Below are 17,546 nucleotides of genomic sequence, written 5' to 3' on the forward strand. Positions count from 1 at the left end.
GAATCTCTGGTCTGAACTGGGCTTTGGAGAGATAAAACAGAAAGGGAGTGTGGAGGATAGGCAGGAATACAGACAGGGAAGGTACTGTTAAAGATGGACTACACAGATGCTTGTGGAAAAAAAACTTTTTTAGTTAGTTAACTAACATTAGAAGACAAACTTTTAAGCCATGAATCAAGGGCATAAAGACTGGAAAAAGAAAGAGATACAAAGAGAGGAGAATTGGAGACAGAAAAGTAAGATTTTCAGATATAAAAATAACCTTACTTGTGGCATTTTTTCCTTCCCGACTGACCCATTTCTTAAGTAGCATGAAGCTCTGTGCTGTCAAAGAGTTGGGGTTCTCTAGTCTGATGTGGTTGATCTCATCCACTGTGAAGTTCATCTCCCGAGCCAGCTCTGCCATGGCGCACAGAAAACAACTCATAAATCTTGTAACTATAATGTATAGTCATTTTAATCATAGTGGAAAACACACAAAGCAGAGATGGTAATATATAATACATATATTTGTATTTCAAAAATGATTAAAAACAACAGCAGTAAGTTACAATTTGTAAGTTACACTGTTAGCCTGAAGATGGCAGTAAATCTCAGGGTGTGAGACTGATAGGACCACAGAGAGAAAGTAGAGGTAGAGGGGATTATGAGGGAGAAAAAGATGCATTGCAGACTGTTTCTCACCTGTCCAACTAAGTCCCAGGTGATCTGCAACGATAGCCATGCGTAAGTCCGTCCGCTCACAAGGACTCTGGGGACCTGGGCAGATAGAGGACAATGACTCATCAATACCATTAACATTCTTCTCCCCCTATACACTTATATAAGAGAAGAATATGTACATACATAATTTTCCTTTTCTGGCCACTTATTCATCAGTATTAACAGCATTTATCAAGGTTGTGTTTAAAATATTACAATGGTCAGCATATTGGTGTAATATAGCCGTAATGTAGGTTCAGTTACTTTCCCAGGATGGCAAGAAAAGGATATTTCACAGTAGAGACATTATGGACAACTTAAATATGTTCATAGAGTAAGTGGTGCTCTGTGACTGTTTGTGGTATGTATCCTCTAGGCAGGCAGTAACTGTCATGAGAACCACACAAAACAAAGCATAACATGACTCTCAACAACAGACTCATTGTTCTACAAATCTAGGGTGGAAAGGTCTATGTTAGAATCTAAAATGTCAACATGCCAAGACGCTTTTGCGTGTTCTTTGCCAACACTAGTTAGTTTTAATGACAATTAATAGCATTAAAAATTCTCTAACAACAAACTACTACAACAACTTGGTAGCCACCCCGCATAGACAGACAGACAGACAAACAGACGGACCAGGGAGTTGTCAAAAAAGGAACTGGTTGTGCCAGTGGACCAGACACTACTACTGGCATGCTCAATCAACTATACGGAGGTTTAAAAGGGTTAAAGGAGGAGAACAGAGAAAAGAACAAGGACAATACAGTACACAGTACATCAATGACAAAAAAGAAATTTAAATGACAGCTACTGTTCTGAAGAGAATATGTAAACACGCCACAGGCATTCCAGTCAATCCATTAAACGATCACAACGATGTCATGCAACTAAAAGTGATATATATAAATATATAGATGTATTTTAAACATAGTGTGAAAGTTTTACAAACTAGGCTTGATCTCCGCGATGGGAGGCGTTCGAGACCCTGTGAGTCCCTGACTGCCCTCCTTCCCACCAGTCCGCCTACTCCTCCTGCTCCTCTCACTGCCGGAGGCCCTGTCCGTCGTCGCCACCTTTGCCCTTACGGACGCGGCCCCGGCCTCAGCCCTCGAACCTCTACCAGACCTGGATGAGCGGGAGGGCTGGGAGGGCTGGGAGGGCTGGGAAGGCTGGGAGGCGTCCGACAGAGAGGTGCTCCGGGAGGTGCTGTCTTCCTCCGACTGCTCTGTCTGCGTCTTTTTCTCCTCGTCTGACAGGCGGTCCACCAACTTTAGCGTCTCCCCGCTAATGCCTTTAAAGTATTCGATGGTGCGCTTACAAACCTCACTAGGGTTCTCCTGTCTGTCCTGTCTACATGCTGCCTCAACTGTGACACTGCTGACCTGATGTCTGTCCTTCAGTGGTAGCCTTGAGGGCAACTGTATGGCTGCTCTCTCTGTGTCCAATGCCCTCGTTGGCTGTGAGGTAACCCGAACTGAAACAAGTGAGCTAGCTGTGGTGGCTGGGCTGCTCTTTTTAACATCCTTGATTGGTATTCTAGACCTGGGTTCTACTTTGGCTATGGCTGGCTCTCCTCTTTTCCTGACCTCAACCTTCACTGCTTGCTTGGGCTTCTGTTTGCCTATGGCTGTTCCCTGCGTGTGAAATGACCATCCAGATGCTTTTACTGGAAGCCTAGACTTGGGCTGCTTCACTTCACTTTCTTTAATAGCCTCACCTTTCTGCTCCTGCACTTGACTGCTGCTGTGTACTTCCACTCTCTCTTCTAAATCCCTACAGCACAGTGTTTCTATCCTGCTAGCTTTCTGAAGAGTGGGCTCAGAGGAGGACTGCAAATTAAACACCACACTACCACACTGGATGTAGTTGGCCTGAACACTGGAGGACTCAAGGTTATTGTTGTTGTTGCAGTTCTCAGAAGGGTAATCTCTTCTCTCTATCTTGGGCTCAGTGTGTCTGCTAGACTGGCTCTCTGCACACTGACCCTCTATACTGATGTATTCTGGCACCATCTGACCCTCCGACATCTCAGCTTTACAATCGGTGAGATCCCCTGAGTCTTTTTTCACAGTTATAGAGGCAGCTATGCCCATCTTAATAGGGGTGCGTAATTTGGGATCAACCTTAGAGGCTGTGATTGTGCATGAGGAGGCGGTCTCAGCTATGGCTTCGCAGGTGGGGGCATCAGTACCGGTATAGCCAGTGTCACTGCCAGGCTGTGCAGTGCTGCACTTTGCTGTTGTTGCTGCTGGTGTTGTTGGTGTTGTGCTGCTGTCTGTGGTAGTATCTATAACCTTCACCTTCCCATCCCCTGACTGAGAGGTAATTACCCCCAGGATCTTGCCCCCTCTCCCCTTTTCCCCTGTTTTAGGGTCAGAGGAATGCTCACCAATCTGGAAAAACTGAAGCCTCTCTTCAACAAAGTCCCGCTTGCTCATGTCAATAGCACCACTGCGGGTCATCTCAAACATCTTCCCTTCGTGGAATGGGAAGGGGTTAGGCTCACTAGTCGGTGTGCTCTCATCAGTCGGTGTTCGAGCAGGGGTTGTGTCAGGTGTTGTAGCCTGCGATTTGTCCTCCACCGATAAACCAAAGGGCTTGGGGTCCTCATCTTTTACTTTGGAATCAAAAACATTATCATTATCACCCCCTTTGGTGGGCCAGGGGTCAAAGTCCAGGCCTTTGGTGGCAACAGTTTTAAAGGTTGAATTCAGTTCTTCCTCTAGTTGGTAGCCAAAGTAGTTTTCTGCAAAACTCTGCCGATCTGGATGTCTTCCTTCAAGAGTGTAATCTTTTTCGTCTCCAGAGGCTGAAGATGATTTGGCTTTCTTTCCATTGTCCCCCCCTTCCTCACATTTCTCTTCCTCTATCACTTCAAGCTTGGACTGACTAAATGAGCGGTCAGTTGTTTTTCCATCATTGGACAGACTAGATGTTTTAGGGTCCTCGCTCAGTCCATCATCCTCATCCTGAAGGTCGTACCCATCTAAAGAGTCTATTTCAGTAGCATCTGTGTCATGGGAGAACTCAGCAGTGGTTGCTATGGAGCAGTCAGTGATTGACTGGTCATTGCCATTTTGATCAAAGTCAGCATCCTCCCCCTTTACGACACCATTGAGCCCAGACTCCTTATTTTCGTTCTTCTCTGATTTTTTGGTTTTCATTTTTTTATCTCCCTCCTCTTTCATTTTGAAGGTGTACTTTTTGATGGGGATGGGATGGAAGACAGACTCATCATCGCTAGAGTCACTGTTGTCAGCACCAGGGGGAATAGGGGATGGAGGCTGGACCCTGATGATTGGCTCGGCTAAGAGGTGCCTATCGTGCTCCTCTTGGAGGTTCACCTCCATCATCTCTGTCTCTGCCTCAGAAGAAGCACATGACCCCCTTTTCTCAGGGTCGGACTGCTCTGCCTCTAAAGGAGGAGGAGGTGGAAACTCTATATAAGCCACTCTTTTCTCCTTTGACTTCTGTCTCTCTGCATCCTGTTTTCTACTGTGATTCTCTGAGAAAGCTGGCTTAGATTTTTCCTTTGTGGGCTCCTTGTAGATGAAGGTTTTCCCTTCCTCCTCCTCAGACTCCTCTGGGATAGGGCTTGGCATGCCAGGCATGAAGCCTATTACCGACTCTGGTGTTCTTGAGGCCAGACTCACTTCCTCCGAGCTGGGGGTCTCAGGGGTAACAGGACTTTTCCCAGAGCTGTCCATAAAAGTCACTTGTTCTAGAGTGTCATCTTCTGGACTTCCTTGAGGGGAAGGAGACTGCTTTTGCTTGACAGTGTAAAATGCACCCCTAGTCTCATGCACTGTCCTACTCTCATGGCTTACTATCTTCTTGTACGTTCCCAGCTGTCCCGAGGCCGTTTCTTTCTCATACTGCTTTCCTACTTGTATGCTAACATACACAGGTAAGGGTTTAATATCTTTGAAACCCTCTGTGACAACTACAGGAGTTACTTCATCCAAATACTCTGCTTGGTCACTATCAACACCATTACATACTACATTTGACAGGCTACCTTCTGATGAGTCTGTGGATTTTCCTAGTGATGATCCACGAGTAGACTTGTTTGATTCAGAGTTACTGTGCAACTGATTTCTAGCTAAAGTAGGTTCATGAGACCCTGCCCTCTCATGTGGTTCAACGGAGGCATCTAATTTTAAACTGGTGGATTTGTGATTTTCGGGAAAATTAGACGGCTTTCTTACAGGAATTTGTGATTCCGAGTTTTTTTTTAGACTATCATTGCTATTTGGGCTTTCTCTGACAACAAATTCTGTGTAGATTATTTTCTTCGTGGTTTCTTGTCTTTGGGAATCACTGTTATCTTTCATAGAATCATGGATTAAAGCCTGAGATAGTTTGGGAGATTGGGGTTTATAGTTCCCGTACTCTTGGGTCTCCCATGTTTTGAATAACTTTTTCTCTTCCTGATCTTTTCCACTGCTCTCATGCTTATACTTATTTGATTCACTATCTAGACATCTCCTCTGGTTTCCAGGACTGTCTGGTGTTTTTGGAATGTTGGGACCAGCGAATACCTGATACACAGGTAGCTTACTTTCCTGGAGTTTCCTGATAGGAGGATTTGAATTTTGGCCACCCTGAGGACTCCTATCTTGCCTTTGAGCCTCTTGCTCAAACTTTAGCCTCACTGCACTGACTTTGGAGGAAGACATTTGAAAGGGTTTAGAGCTTTCACCTGTGCTTCCCTGCAATTTGCCATCTCCTTGTTTTCTTGGGTCTGAATCACTGTACTGCAACAACACTCTCCTCTCTGGACTGCTGGGCAAGCTGGCACATTTCCTGTCACTGGAGCTGAACCTGTCTCTAAGCCTTTCCCGGCTCCATTCTTCCCCACTACCCCCATTCCTATATGCTGACCTCTCTGGACTGCTGTGTGTAGAACTGGGCCCTGAACGCGATTCTCTGAAATCTGGTCTTCGAGATTTCTTCTCTGGAGACGAGAGCTCATCATTGAGCTGTTCTGTTTTATCACGAAAAAATTGTGATACTTCACTGAGTTTTTCCTCTGCCTCCTTTACAGTCCTGTCCACTCTGTCCTCATACATAAGCTGTTCTCTGTCCTTACTCTGTGTGTCATCTGACACACGCATCCAAACTGATTGCTTTGGGCTACCAGGCTCAGACGAGTACTGCAAAAGTGTCAGTTTGTCAAAGCTATCATCAACGTTGGCCATTCTTCCAGATTTGTCAAACACATTTCTCGATGACCTGAAGACATACTCTGTCCTTGGCCCAACTGATCTACCCTCACTGTGACTGCTTCTGTCTGGTGAATGGAAGCGAGACCTATCTCTCAGATATTCCTCTGTGTCAGAATGAGACTGGTCAAATTTCTCAGAGAGAAGCATTTTGTCTGCAAAACTATAAGACTCTCCCCTAAGTTCTGATGATTCATCCTCATTGTACTCTACAGATTGCTGGCTAAGTAGCTTTAGTGTTTTGTAAGAGTCATCTGCCATGAGCTGGGCTGAACTAGGGCGACTGTCTTCCTCTTGTGACATGGGTGTATTCACTCTGGGGGAGTCAAGGTACACTGGAAGTGATTCCTCAGGCTCCTCCTCTTCCTGTCTACTCCCTGGGTAATAATACATTTCATTCTCCGCGTGGTTTTTTGTTTCTCTGATGATGACCTCTGTTGGTTCTGCTTTATTGCCTTTTTCAATGTGAACCTCAATTATTCTCTCAACCTTAGGTTTGGAGTTCATGTCCTCGAGGACTCTTTGTGATGTTTCCTCATTGCCAGACTTGTGTTCAAATAGTCCAGCGAGCTCTCTAGAAGGGTCCTTGCCCGACTGAAAAGCCTTCATTATGTCATGAACAGACATGGTTTCCTCACACCTCTCTGATGCTGCTTCTTTGCCAGGTGGTTTGTGGTAGACCATCCTGGTGGTGGTAGTGATGTGAGTCTCCTCCTTTACCCTCATCCCTTTCCCCATTGGATCCTCATCTGGGCTGACTTTTACCGAATAAGATTTATTGTGATCGGGACTTGATGTAGCTTGATGCCCTTTAGAATCTGAATCAATATATCTGACAGGATGTGCATCCTCCATTGCTGGTTGCTTGTTATCCTCTGGGGACTCATAACTCCTGATGACATGAACAACCTCAGTCCTAGTCTCTGTGATCACTGGGGGAGCTGGGATATCCTGAAAAAGGGCCTTGGGGCCCATACCTTCTGCACTCTGAGGAGCAGAGGGTGTCCTTTCACTCCTGGTCTCAAAGCCACTGTCTGAGAGAGGGCTTTTATCCTGTTCATGTGAGATATCATCAGGAGAGTCGAGCACAGTATCTGCTCCAAAAAGTGCATCTGCTACTTTACTGATCTCTTTGTCTGAAGGTGAAGAGCGCATGTTTGTTGGAGGCATTTTGAGCTTATGCTCCTGAACTGCTATGGTGGGTTTTAGAACACGTTTCTGCTTCTCCTTGCCCTCTCCTTCTCTCTTGCCCTCATCTGCTTTATGCTTTGTGTCATGCATTTTGGAGAAAGAGCTGTTACCAACATCATTGGCCAGGTAGTCAACTACTTTGGAGAGATTGAAATCTCTATCTGGTATTGTTTTTGATTTGGCTTGAGGAACCACAGTCTCATATCTTGGTGGATAGCTCCAGTTGCTTGGTGGTTGCTCAACTTGTACTTTTGAGAAGTGTATGTCATCCAAAGAACCCCTTGCAAGGGAAACCCTACCATCTTTCACAGCATCTTTTGTAAGGATTTCGCTGACTTTTACCAAATCTTGCTTTACTTTCTCCACAATCCTATATGGCTCCTCGTCCTCTATCTTAGCCTCTTTGGAAGAATCAGACTGAAATCCTTTATTGGCTGTGGAATTTGGGTCTGTCTGCAAAATGGCTGACATTCGTATCAAGTCCTCTTTCATTTCGGCTACATCCTTCAGAATTTCTTGACTGGATGACAGTGGTGATGTGGTGTTTGATTTCAGGCCAGCAGAAAAAAGAGGGGCTTTGATGGGGGAAAGAGTTCTGGCAAAGGAAGACTGCATCTGAGCATTCACCTCTATGGGCACCGTCTTTCGTGGGGACAGAAGGGCAGCAGCTGACTTTGACACCTCAGGTAACTTTTTAAACTGGGGCTCTGGCAGCACATTAATAACAGAGTACACTGGAACAGTCATTGTACTGGATGTCACAGCTGTGGTGGTGTTGGGAGGGGATCTTAGAGAGGGGTAGATAGAATTTGAAGCTGATGATCTTATGGACTGATATGAGGAGGATGCAGAAGATGACATGGACTTCAAGGTGCCATAGCCTGCAGAACAAGAATTGAATGTTTTTTCAACCTCATCAAAGGCTGCATTGACACTTGTAGTCGCAGCATTGGTGGTTGCTTGTATCCTCTCTTGAAGACTGCTTGTGAGAAGAGATGTCGGGGATGAAGAGCGGTACTGTGTAGGCGACACAGTTCCGTTGATCAGTGCTGCAGCACTTGGAGGACTGTTGGATTTAAGGGGGGACGAAAGAGAGGCGAAGAGGTTTCTTGCAGGGCCAGTGACATCTGCGGCAAATGAACGCATGGAGGAGAGACCAGGGACTGTTTTTATAGGTGACGCAGATGCTGTGCCACTAGAGCCCCCAATAATGGTCTTGTATGGCAGGGGTGAACTGAACATACTCAGAGAAGATTTGGGCGAGGTTGGTGGGGTCATGCCTATTGACGCTCTTTCAAGAAGAGGGCTTCCTCCTCCAGAGACAGTTATAGGGGAGGTCCTAGCAGACAACGCTGCCAGTCCTTTCATAGATATAGAATCTGGGGCGCTTTTACCTGGTGAGGCCAGGGGACTGGGGCTGACCTGGACTGGGTACTGGGATTGCTGGACTACAGTTTTTATAGGAGAGGAGATGGTTCTGTAAGATCGAATGGGAGAGGCCATGTCACTAACTGACTTTACAGAAGAGGCAGGTGATCCGGGGATGTTGGTCTTGATAGGGGAGGCAGAGTTGATGGACCAGACAGACTTTAATGGAGAGGCAGAGGGCGTGTTGGATGACGAACTGGAGAGGGAGCCAAACCCAGACTTGGCTTGGCCAGGGACGGCGACAGGAACAGGCGACCACGCCTGATAAGATCTCGTTGAAAAGACAGGTTTGTGAGGGTAGCTAGAAGGCTGTGTTCTCGGCGAGCCTCGATCAGTTGTTTCTTCAACAATAATTTAAATCAAAAGCAATAAAGAAGCAAACATAAAATGTAACGAAAAATAATTTGAAATAAAACATAAAAACCAGAAAGAGAAATTTGAGTCAGTCAGAAACAGCATTATTCACAGCAGCAAGACAATTTTATACATGAAATGTAAGAAAGGCCCCTATTCAAAAACCCAGGATGATTTGACAAATGATGGTCTAAAAATCAGTGACTAATGACAAAATACACCCAATAAAGAACAGAGCATGTATAGGAACAAAATGACTTGACAAAAAATGACATGGTAACCAAAAAACACAATTCCATTGACTTTTGATGTGCTTTATCTACTTTCCTCCTTGCAACAGTGCCTTTTACTGTACATGTTTGATTAACATGTGTTTATCCTTTCATTTGGTTCATTTTCGATGCCAGATGACCCCACAAGTGTAAACCATCAATAAAAAAAATGTTGCTTTACTTGTTTGGTCATGACTTAAAATAAAATATGAGGTTGCACTTTACAAAAAAGTAACTGTAAATCAGCAATTCATGCCTGTCCAATATACACTGCAATTTCAGTCATATCTAAAGCATCTATGTTTTCACTTTAATCAACATTGCTCTTGTCTTACCTATGAATATAGTTTAAATAACATCAAATCACTGACAACTTTCTTTTGGGAAAAGACTTGGATAGACAAGGTTGGAATAACAAAACAAAACACAGACAGTACCTCAGAATTTGTAAAACTTCTGCGTCCTGATAATAAAGTGCATTGTGAAAACATCCCCTAAAAATGCTTGTGCTAACAAAGACTCAAAGAAATAAAGTTAATGTAAAGTGCAACCTGTTACCACATTAATATACACAGCCGCACACAATCATAAAGCCAATAAGAGTGAAATGGCCACTACAAAAATGAGAACAATTCAAAAGAATATTTTTATTCAACATGAATCAAAACATTTTTTGTTCAAATGATAAATGAACAGACAGACATTGATTCCCAGTGTTTTCACAAATGTAAAACAACATAACAGTTGAAACAGGGAGACTTTTGTCAACATGGGGTGGGTAAGCAAAGCGTAACACACAGTAAACCATGCAAATGTTGGATGAGTGACAGATGATCAAAGAGTATGTGTCAGGTGGTGAATAGAATAAACGATGGATGAACAAGTTTTGTCAGGTAGATCTATTTCTAAACTACAGCTATATGAAAGAACACTGTTTGAAGGGACCTTTAGACACTAACACTAATTAAAATCACAAATATCTGAAATCAATTAAAAATTTCATGTAAGTAAAAATGGGAAACTCACTCGCTGCTGGGTCGGTCAAATAGCTGTAGCGCTTACGCAAAGCTAAGGAGGCAAAGGTATGACGTCGTTCTGGCTTTTCAGTCTGAAACAAACAAAAAAGAACAAAAGATGCTTTAACATAAAAAATATGGTGAAATGTGATTCTGATCTGTCAGAATTAGGTCTAAATAATAATGTTAAGTTGTTAGGTTAGATGCTGCAGTGCACGGATACTGCCCTGTTATTAGTGAATCAGCACATGCTGTTAGTACTGGCACAAGGAGCCACTGCAGGTGTACTGTAGTGTCTCCTCTGGAGAGTAGTGGACTGTTTCCCTGCATCTCCTCACTCACTGCATCTCTCAATGTCATAACTTCCAATAATATGTGCTTTGCCTGTATGACCTAGTCCAGTAAGTGGTAAGCATGGGTAAAATCCAACTTCCAGTTAGGGATGGTGTGTTTAATCAATGTCCTCTTATCAGGAATTGTGTCCATTTCAATATTAGGGGAGTGGTACATATTCAGTCTCCAGGAATTATGTTCATATTGGACAATTCTGCATTACGTGATTTACCGCAGTGGTTCCCAACCGGTGGGTTGCGGTCCAAAAGTGGGTCACAGGTCCTTTCTGAATGGACCTAAAGTGATTTGCAAACGTGTCCAGTTTGTAGAAAATGACTTTATGAGTGAGTGACAAATGGACAGCTACTTATCAGAGACAGCAAACTAGCTTGACAACATGGCCAAATGCAAATATGACACTGAATATATTCGACTGTGTAGACCCTGAGGAGAAATCTGGACCCTGTGGCTGGACCAGTTGGGAACCACTGATTTACAGAATCATTCAGTGTCAATGTAGTTAACAGTGTGGCCGTTATGTCATAAGTTGAAAAGGAAAGGCGTGGAGTTTGGTGTGATGAACGTGGGTCTAGCCCGTCTTTCTTTCATGGCAATGCTCGGAGTTTGTGACCTTCTAAGACAATCACTGTTGTTTCTTTGGAAACCGGAACATTTTGCAGACCTTAAGCATGTTGCCTCACCTTAACTTTCACTGTAGTCATACTAGGGCTGTCAAAATTGGCCAAAATGATGTTTGAGTATATAACAAAAAAACCCCAACACATAGGTTCAACGACACATAACTACTTTTAGGGCTGACCCCTGAAAGTTGAAGATTCAAATCATCAGTTGGAGAACGCTTAGTTTACTTGAAGGCCATTTATTTATTTTCTTTTTTAATCAGTCAGTGTGCAGTGTACTTCTCAGGACGTTTCAGTCCCTCTCTCTTGTACAGGCAGCTGCAGACCCAGAACCAGGGTGAGTCTGAGTGAGATGGAGGCAGCTGCCCAAAAGAAAGAGAGGCTTTGCCCGGTCAGGCTCTGAGATCACATTATCTTCTGCGTTCTGCATAGAAGTGGTGAATTTACAGCTCATGGCAACGTAATACGATACAGTTTCTGGATTTGTTTGATATCTAGTTTTGGCAAAAACTGTTGCACTTTTCTGATCTGTCATTAGTGTTGTTAGCATGAATTAGCTCGGAGAGCTAACTTTGCTTTACTATTGTGAACGTCCCTCTGAAACCCGTTCAAACTCTCAAAACTCAAAGTTTATATGAAAAAAAAAGGAACAAATAGTTGTATATTTATATTGAACAGCCAAATCTGGTTTGACTGACATAATTCTGAATCGGGTGCAGCCCTAACTAGTTGTGTAGGTATGTTTATTTGGACATAAACATGTCTTTTTAAAGATCAACATACCTAAGCCTTACAAAATTAACCAATAAATTATGTCATACTCCTTAAAACTTCATTTTAAGACTGTAGACATATGTCTCTCTCTGTGCTATGGTTGGTGCTAGAGTGAGAAGTGAGAATGTCTCTTGGAGATAAAGTGAATGATTTGTAATTGATGTTCGATAGTGTAATTTTTATACAGGTTAGGTCATATTCATACTGGTTTCAATAAACAATTTGATGTTTTTTTTTTTTATCTTTGCTAAGTAAGAAGGTTAAAGTGACATTGTGTGCAATTCACTTCGTGCAGCGAAGGACCAAGTGGGAATTCGCAAGGCAGACAGCCACCGTAGTGCTGCGTTTTTCCTCCCCACAATCGAATATCAATTTACACAATTTAATGTTTTTTGTTTTTTTTACAGTTTGATTTTATAATTATATCTAGAATAGTTTAACAGCCCTCAATAATACTGTAGTTGCAATGTGTGGTTATTGTCGTAATACTTTTTGTTTAGCACTCAGTGTTCAGAAATAATGTCACTGAGCATAAAATGAGTGCTGAAATACTCATACATAAAAACAGCCTCATCTCCCTTTGATTAAACTCTCCTAGAAATGTTTTGTCATGCAGCTGAGGGAGTTAGTCGTCTCTGTTACACACAAGCCAAGGACAAGGGTGAAGAAGGGAAACCCCAAATACAACAAAACAGTGACTAAGTAGAGAGATGATAAGAGTTAGGGTTTCATCTTTAGCTGACAAAAGATACCAGTGTCCTGTGTGAAACGTCCTATGAGTTAATAGTAAGGATGGAGACATGGTGATTTCCTGTCGGACATGTATGGAAAGGAAGATAGAGATGAAAAACAAGCTGAGGTGTGGCACAGCAATTGGCTCCACTGCACTTTGGGATGAAGACAACAATAAATAAACAAATCCTTGCTGATTAAAAACAACTGCCATTTCCACTCATGCACTACATGGGGTCACTTCAGCAATAACGTAGCTGTGTAAAAAATAAACGTGCAGTCAGAAGCATCTTTCACACCAAGGTACTGTACAGAGACGAAATATCTGCGACACGCATATTTACTACAGCGTCTGCAGTAAAGCCAACAGAAAGGACGACAAAGAAGAAGCAGTTCCATGTGATGATGAAGAATCTGTTTTACCTCATCATCAGGATCAGACTCCATATCCTGTGGTATTCCAAGATGCATTGCAGGAGAGGAGAGAGATGACACAATGGAGAGCAGGGACGTTATAGTGAGCGGGGAGGTGGGAAATAAAATTCAGGGGATGAAAATGGAGCAGCAAAAACAACAAAAGGCATCAGAAAAAATCTATGGGATTAATACGAAAAATAAACAGCAAAATAAACAAAAGCAAAAGCAAAATAATTTCAGTTTCTTGTGATCAATCAATACCACAACAAACAAACGCATGAGAAGAGTTGTCTTGTTGCATAAATCTTATGTACCCACAGTGAGCCAGGCACTAGAACAAAGCACGATGTGCATGTGTGTGTCTGCATGTATACGTTGTGGGGTCTTACGACTGGCACAGGCTTTGACACTAATAAAAGACACAAGCAGCAAGCAGTCATCTCTAAACCAAATGAACTTCAATGGCTCCTGATGTCAGGACAACATCCCTCTCTGTGTTTCAATTTCATTTACATGTGGATGATGTGATATGGCCTACAAGGACGAACTGTTTAAACATGGTGATCCTACCTTCTTGTGGGTTGGCAGTGTAATATTCAAATTGCATACGGCAGTCTGTGGAAGGCCTTTACTGGATTTTGGCTCTCTCAGGAAGGAGAGTCGGCCGCATGGCTCCTGGCCCATATCTCTGATCTGTAGAGGACAGCAAAGAGATGCATCACAAGTTGACCGTAACAAAAGGTTTCAAGAACGACCCTGCAAAGTGGAAAATGTGAAGAAGAAAAAAGCTCAACCCACTGCATGTTCCTAAACTTGGAAATGGTCATACAGTATAAAGACGTAAGGATGTAGCAGACAGAATGCAGGGCTCAACAACTGACCCTTTGCTAAGTCCTGCCCCTGGACGCAAACTGACCGATCATAACGTAGCATCCGGCCAGCTCAGACCAGGGTCCGACAACAACACAGCTGTGCTCCATTGACTCTAATGCAATCATTTCAGATTTCCTTCATTTTCAGGCTGGTTTTGTGGATTTGTAGCTAAATGTTGTGCCTGGGGCACGTCGTGTATTAATGATACTCATTACCTGGAGAGGTTGGAAAAAGATATATGTTTCTTCCCTGTTCCAAAACCAAAATCAAACCCTGAAAAGTGTAGGGTTAGCTAGCTAGCTACTGAAGATATAGCCTACTGAATGTTTACACGTGCTGCTTTTGCTTTTTAATGATCATAACAGTGAAAAAAAGACCGACCCTGCTGTACAGGAACCAGTGAAGGGAAGCAGGGAAACTTTGCTGATATTCAACCAGCTGTGTGTCATCACAGTGGGCGCAGATGAACGTTGTTGGACTTCACCTGGAGATTCCTGCCTGCCTGCCGATGGCGGAGGTCCAACCTCTGGCAGCAGCACGAGGGCGAAGCCAAACACCGTTCATCTGCACACACTGTGATGCCACACAGCTGGTTCAATATCAGCAAAGTTTCCCTTTATACTGATTGTCTTCTGTGGCGATCAGCAGTGATGTGATGGTTGACTTTTACACTGTGATCTGTAGCCTATAGTTCGGCTTTAGCTTCTAACTATCTTTGTCTTTTTAACCTGTTCTTGCTGCTGAGTCAGTTTGACATCCTGGATATATCCTTCAAACACAGACTGTAGACCCCTCTGTCATTTTTCCAAAAATATGATAATATTTCTTCAGGGAGTGCAATTAGTTACAGTGTGGGCTCCATGTAAGCTCCGACAGCTTGACAGACCATTGCAAAGGGGCGGGGCTTAATGAAGGGTCAATTCGTTGGCAAGCATGTCAAAAGACTAGGACAAAAATTGAGTTACAGTGTGTCGCTCTGATATGTGAGAGCCATAACATACTCCCTGCAGAAAAAAAATGCTGTTGCTATAAATGTCAGCTAATTAGTAAATGATGATCTGACATTCATGACATAATTTAATCAGCAAAGCTCATTTACAAAGGACACCAAAGTGAATGATGCAGACAGACAATGCTAGCAGAGAGAGTGTTTGGTAGGAGGGATACACTTCATACCTTGACGTTGAAAGGAAGCCTGTTTTCCTTGAAGGAGTAGAAGTTAAAAACCAGCTGTTGCCCACTTTTGGTGAGAGGTGACAGGTTGCCGTAGCAATCCACGTGGATGGGCTTGCCCTCCAGAACCTACAGAATAACAAAACAATGTAGTAAAACAGCTGAAACACTCTGGATATGTGGTTGAGGAAATGGATGTATTGCATTTCAACAAGGGCTGGGTATCATTTCAAACATTATGATACCAATACCAAAACCTGTGCCCTTAAAGTGATAGCGATAATAAAGTACATCATTTGATACCTTTTTTCTACTCCATTTGATACCAAGCACATGAATGGAAGCAGTCAGTGGCGTAAAATGCCACCATAATAGCCATTCGTATGAACGTATCGGTGGCATCTCAGCACGTTGGACTGCCAACTCTGTCAAAAATACCACACTTGGCTTGACCACACCACAGACTGTATAGGTTGTAGCTGTTTTTTTTTTTTTTGTTTTTTTGGGGGGGGGGGGGTTTGGATTGAATGCAGGTCTTGTTTGACTGGAGAAGTCTGGATACTATTTGGTACTGGGTTTATCAAATACCTATACCCAGCCCTAAAATAAAATGTTTTTTTTTTTTTTTTTTTTTTCATTTGGCAGTTTGTTCTTTTGTCCACATGACCACACAACCCCACCTCAATATCTTTGCTCCGCGCCACCTCCTCAAAGTTCTCCTGCTGCTCCAGGGTCTTGTCCACCTTGTCGTCGGTCATGCAGAAGCAGCGCAGCCGAGCCTCGATAGCATCGTTCATCTTGGCGAACACCACAAACTTGGCCAGGTACGGCACGCAGATCAGCTCCCGGTATAACTGAGACGCTAGACTCACCGTCTCAGGAATCTGGTGACAGTCTGCGAGCCAGAACCTATGGAGGAGAGATGGGAGGAAAGGAGAAGGGAGTCGGGGGAAAACATAAAAAGAAAACGATGAATCTGGAAGTCAGCCAAGTGAACAATTTGCCTAATATCAAAATGATTTACAGTCTAAAGTTTAGGACATACACTGCATATTTAAGCCATTTCTGTATAAAAAAACTGTAGTGCAAGTGACCAACTTAAGCAATAAATCAAACAAGCTAAGTTATTTCTCTGGAGAGTAAACACAAACACATGACAGCTATGTAGTCATTTAATTACAGAGCACCACAGGATGCTTAGTTAGCATCAGGCTGCACATTTGCCACATGATCCTAATCTACTGTAGGGACTCTGTGTACTGTAACCAGGAGTTTCACTTGCTGCAGTCAGTTTAGAGGAATGCCTCAACAGTGCGTGGTCAACGTGACTTTTTACCATTTGGGTAAATGTGTAAGGAAGTGTAACCTTGTTAGTATATAGGCCAATGGAGAAACAGGAGTCAGGAGAGGAAAAAATGTACTAACAAGTAACTTAATTAATGTAATTAGGTTAAAGTTAGCCAATAACATGGAGTCAGACAAGAGGGGAACTTGCTCTCCTTATGTGTGTGGTGAAACGGAGAGGATCGGGAAAAATGAGATGTTGAAGTCAGGAAAAAATGAGTGGCTGTCCAGGGTTGAAATTTGCCGACTGACAGTAATCTGAGTTTTTCCTCTAGTGACAGATTTTGGGATTCACTGCCAACGTCTCATTGCTTCCTGCACTGTCACCATTTTGTGGCTCGCTCAGATGTCTCCTGGCAGTGATTTAAAATTCCTTGCATTTACTTGTTGTATCTTCCAGAGTGGTAGGACTAAGTATTATTTCATTATCATTTAAAGCTGGGACAGACAGACTTTTCCGGGAAAAGCCAAAAAAAAAAAAAAAAAAATACCTGACAGATTTTGAAAATACACCCTCCTCCTGCAGCTCCCCCTCCAACCAGACAAGCACAAGCATATACCGGCCCTTCATACAGTAACCTGTACAAATACTGGTTAATAATTTCAATCATCCTGATAAGGGTCATGATTCTGATGCTGTTAAAATGCGGCAATTCCATGAGAATTACTATCCTGCAAACTTGTGGGCCTGTGATTCAAGACTCTAGCTACATGAACATGAACTAGCAGCCATGAGCCTTTGGCTCCGGTTAGCAAGGCTAAGCTATTAAGAACATTTTCTGTTCATCTCTAAAAACACTTACTGACGTGTTTTGTTTTGTATATTGTCAGACTCTCTTTAAACTCTCTTTTTGATAACTCCAGTTGTTGCCAATGCTGGAATCGTAACTTTTTCTGCAGGATTCTCCGTCACTGAAAGGGACGTGCACACGCATCTGCAATTTGCAGAACAGCCAACAGAAACACCTTTCCTCTGAAATGACCCGGCCAAAGTCTCTTGTCATGGGCTAGATTTTCTTGTCTGAAAACAGAGCTAAGAAAAGATGCAGAAGTCTAGTTTTCTCCCAA

General features: G+C 43.1%; 1 protein-coding gene across 50 annotated transcripts in view; it reads right to left on the reverse strand.

Annotated features, from left to right (window-relative positions):
* Nucleotides 1-17,546, reverse strand: part of LOC117247896 (ankyrin-3-like) — a 172,376-nt gene that overhangs the window by 11,968 nt on the left and 142,862 nt on the right. For 28 of the 50 annotated variants that reach the window (XM_078160769.1, XM_078160763.1, XM_078160761.1 and 25 more), the window contains 8 exons: nt 15,815-16,043; nt 15,138-15,263; nt 13,659-13,781; nt 13,095-13,121; nt 10,202-10,283; nt 1,655-8,890; nt 685-759; nt 268-399 (listed from right to left, as the gene is read on the reverse strand). In XM_078160769.1, coding sequence (XP_078016895.1) covers nt 268-399; nt 685-759; nt 1,655-8,890; nt 10,202-10,283; nt 13,095-13,121; nt 13,659-13,781; nt 15,138-15,263; nt 15,815-16,043 — 8,030 coding nt within the window. The remainder of the gene's footprint in view (nt 1-267; nt 400-684; nt 760-1,654; nt 8,891-10,201; nt 10,284-13,094; nt 13,122-13,658; nt 13,782-15,137; nt 15,264-15,814; nt 16,044-17,546) is intronic. The other 22 variants (XM_078160776.1, XM_078160782.1, XM_078160783.1 and 19 more) reach the window with 4 other exon arrangements.

Source organism: Epinephelus lanceolatus, chromosome 17, assembly GCF_041903045.1.
Source record: "Epinephelus lanceolatus isolate andai-2023 chromosome 17, ASM4190304v1, whole genome shotgun sequence".
In the NCBI taxonomy this organism is placed as follows: domain Eukaryota; kingdom Metazoa; phylum Chordata; class Actinopteri; order Perciformes; family Serranidae; genus Epinephelus; species Epinephelus lanceolatus.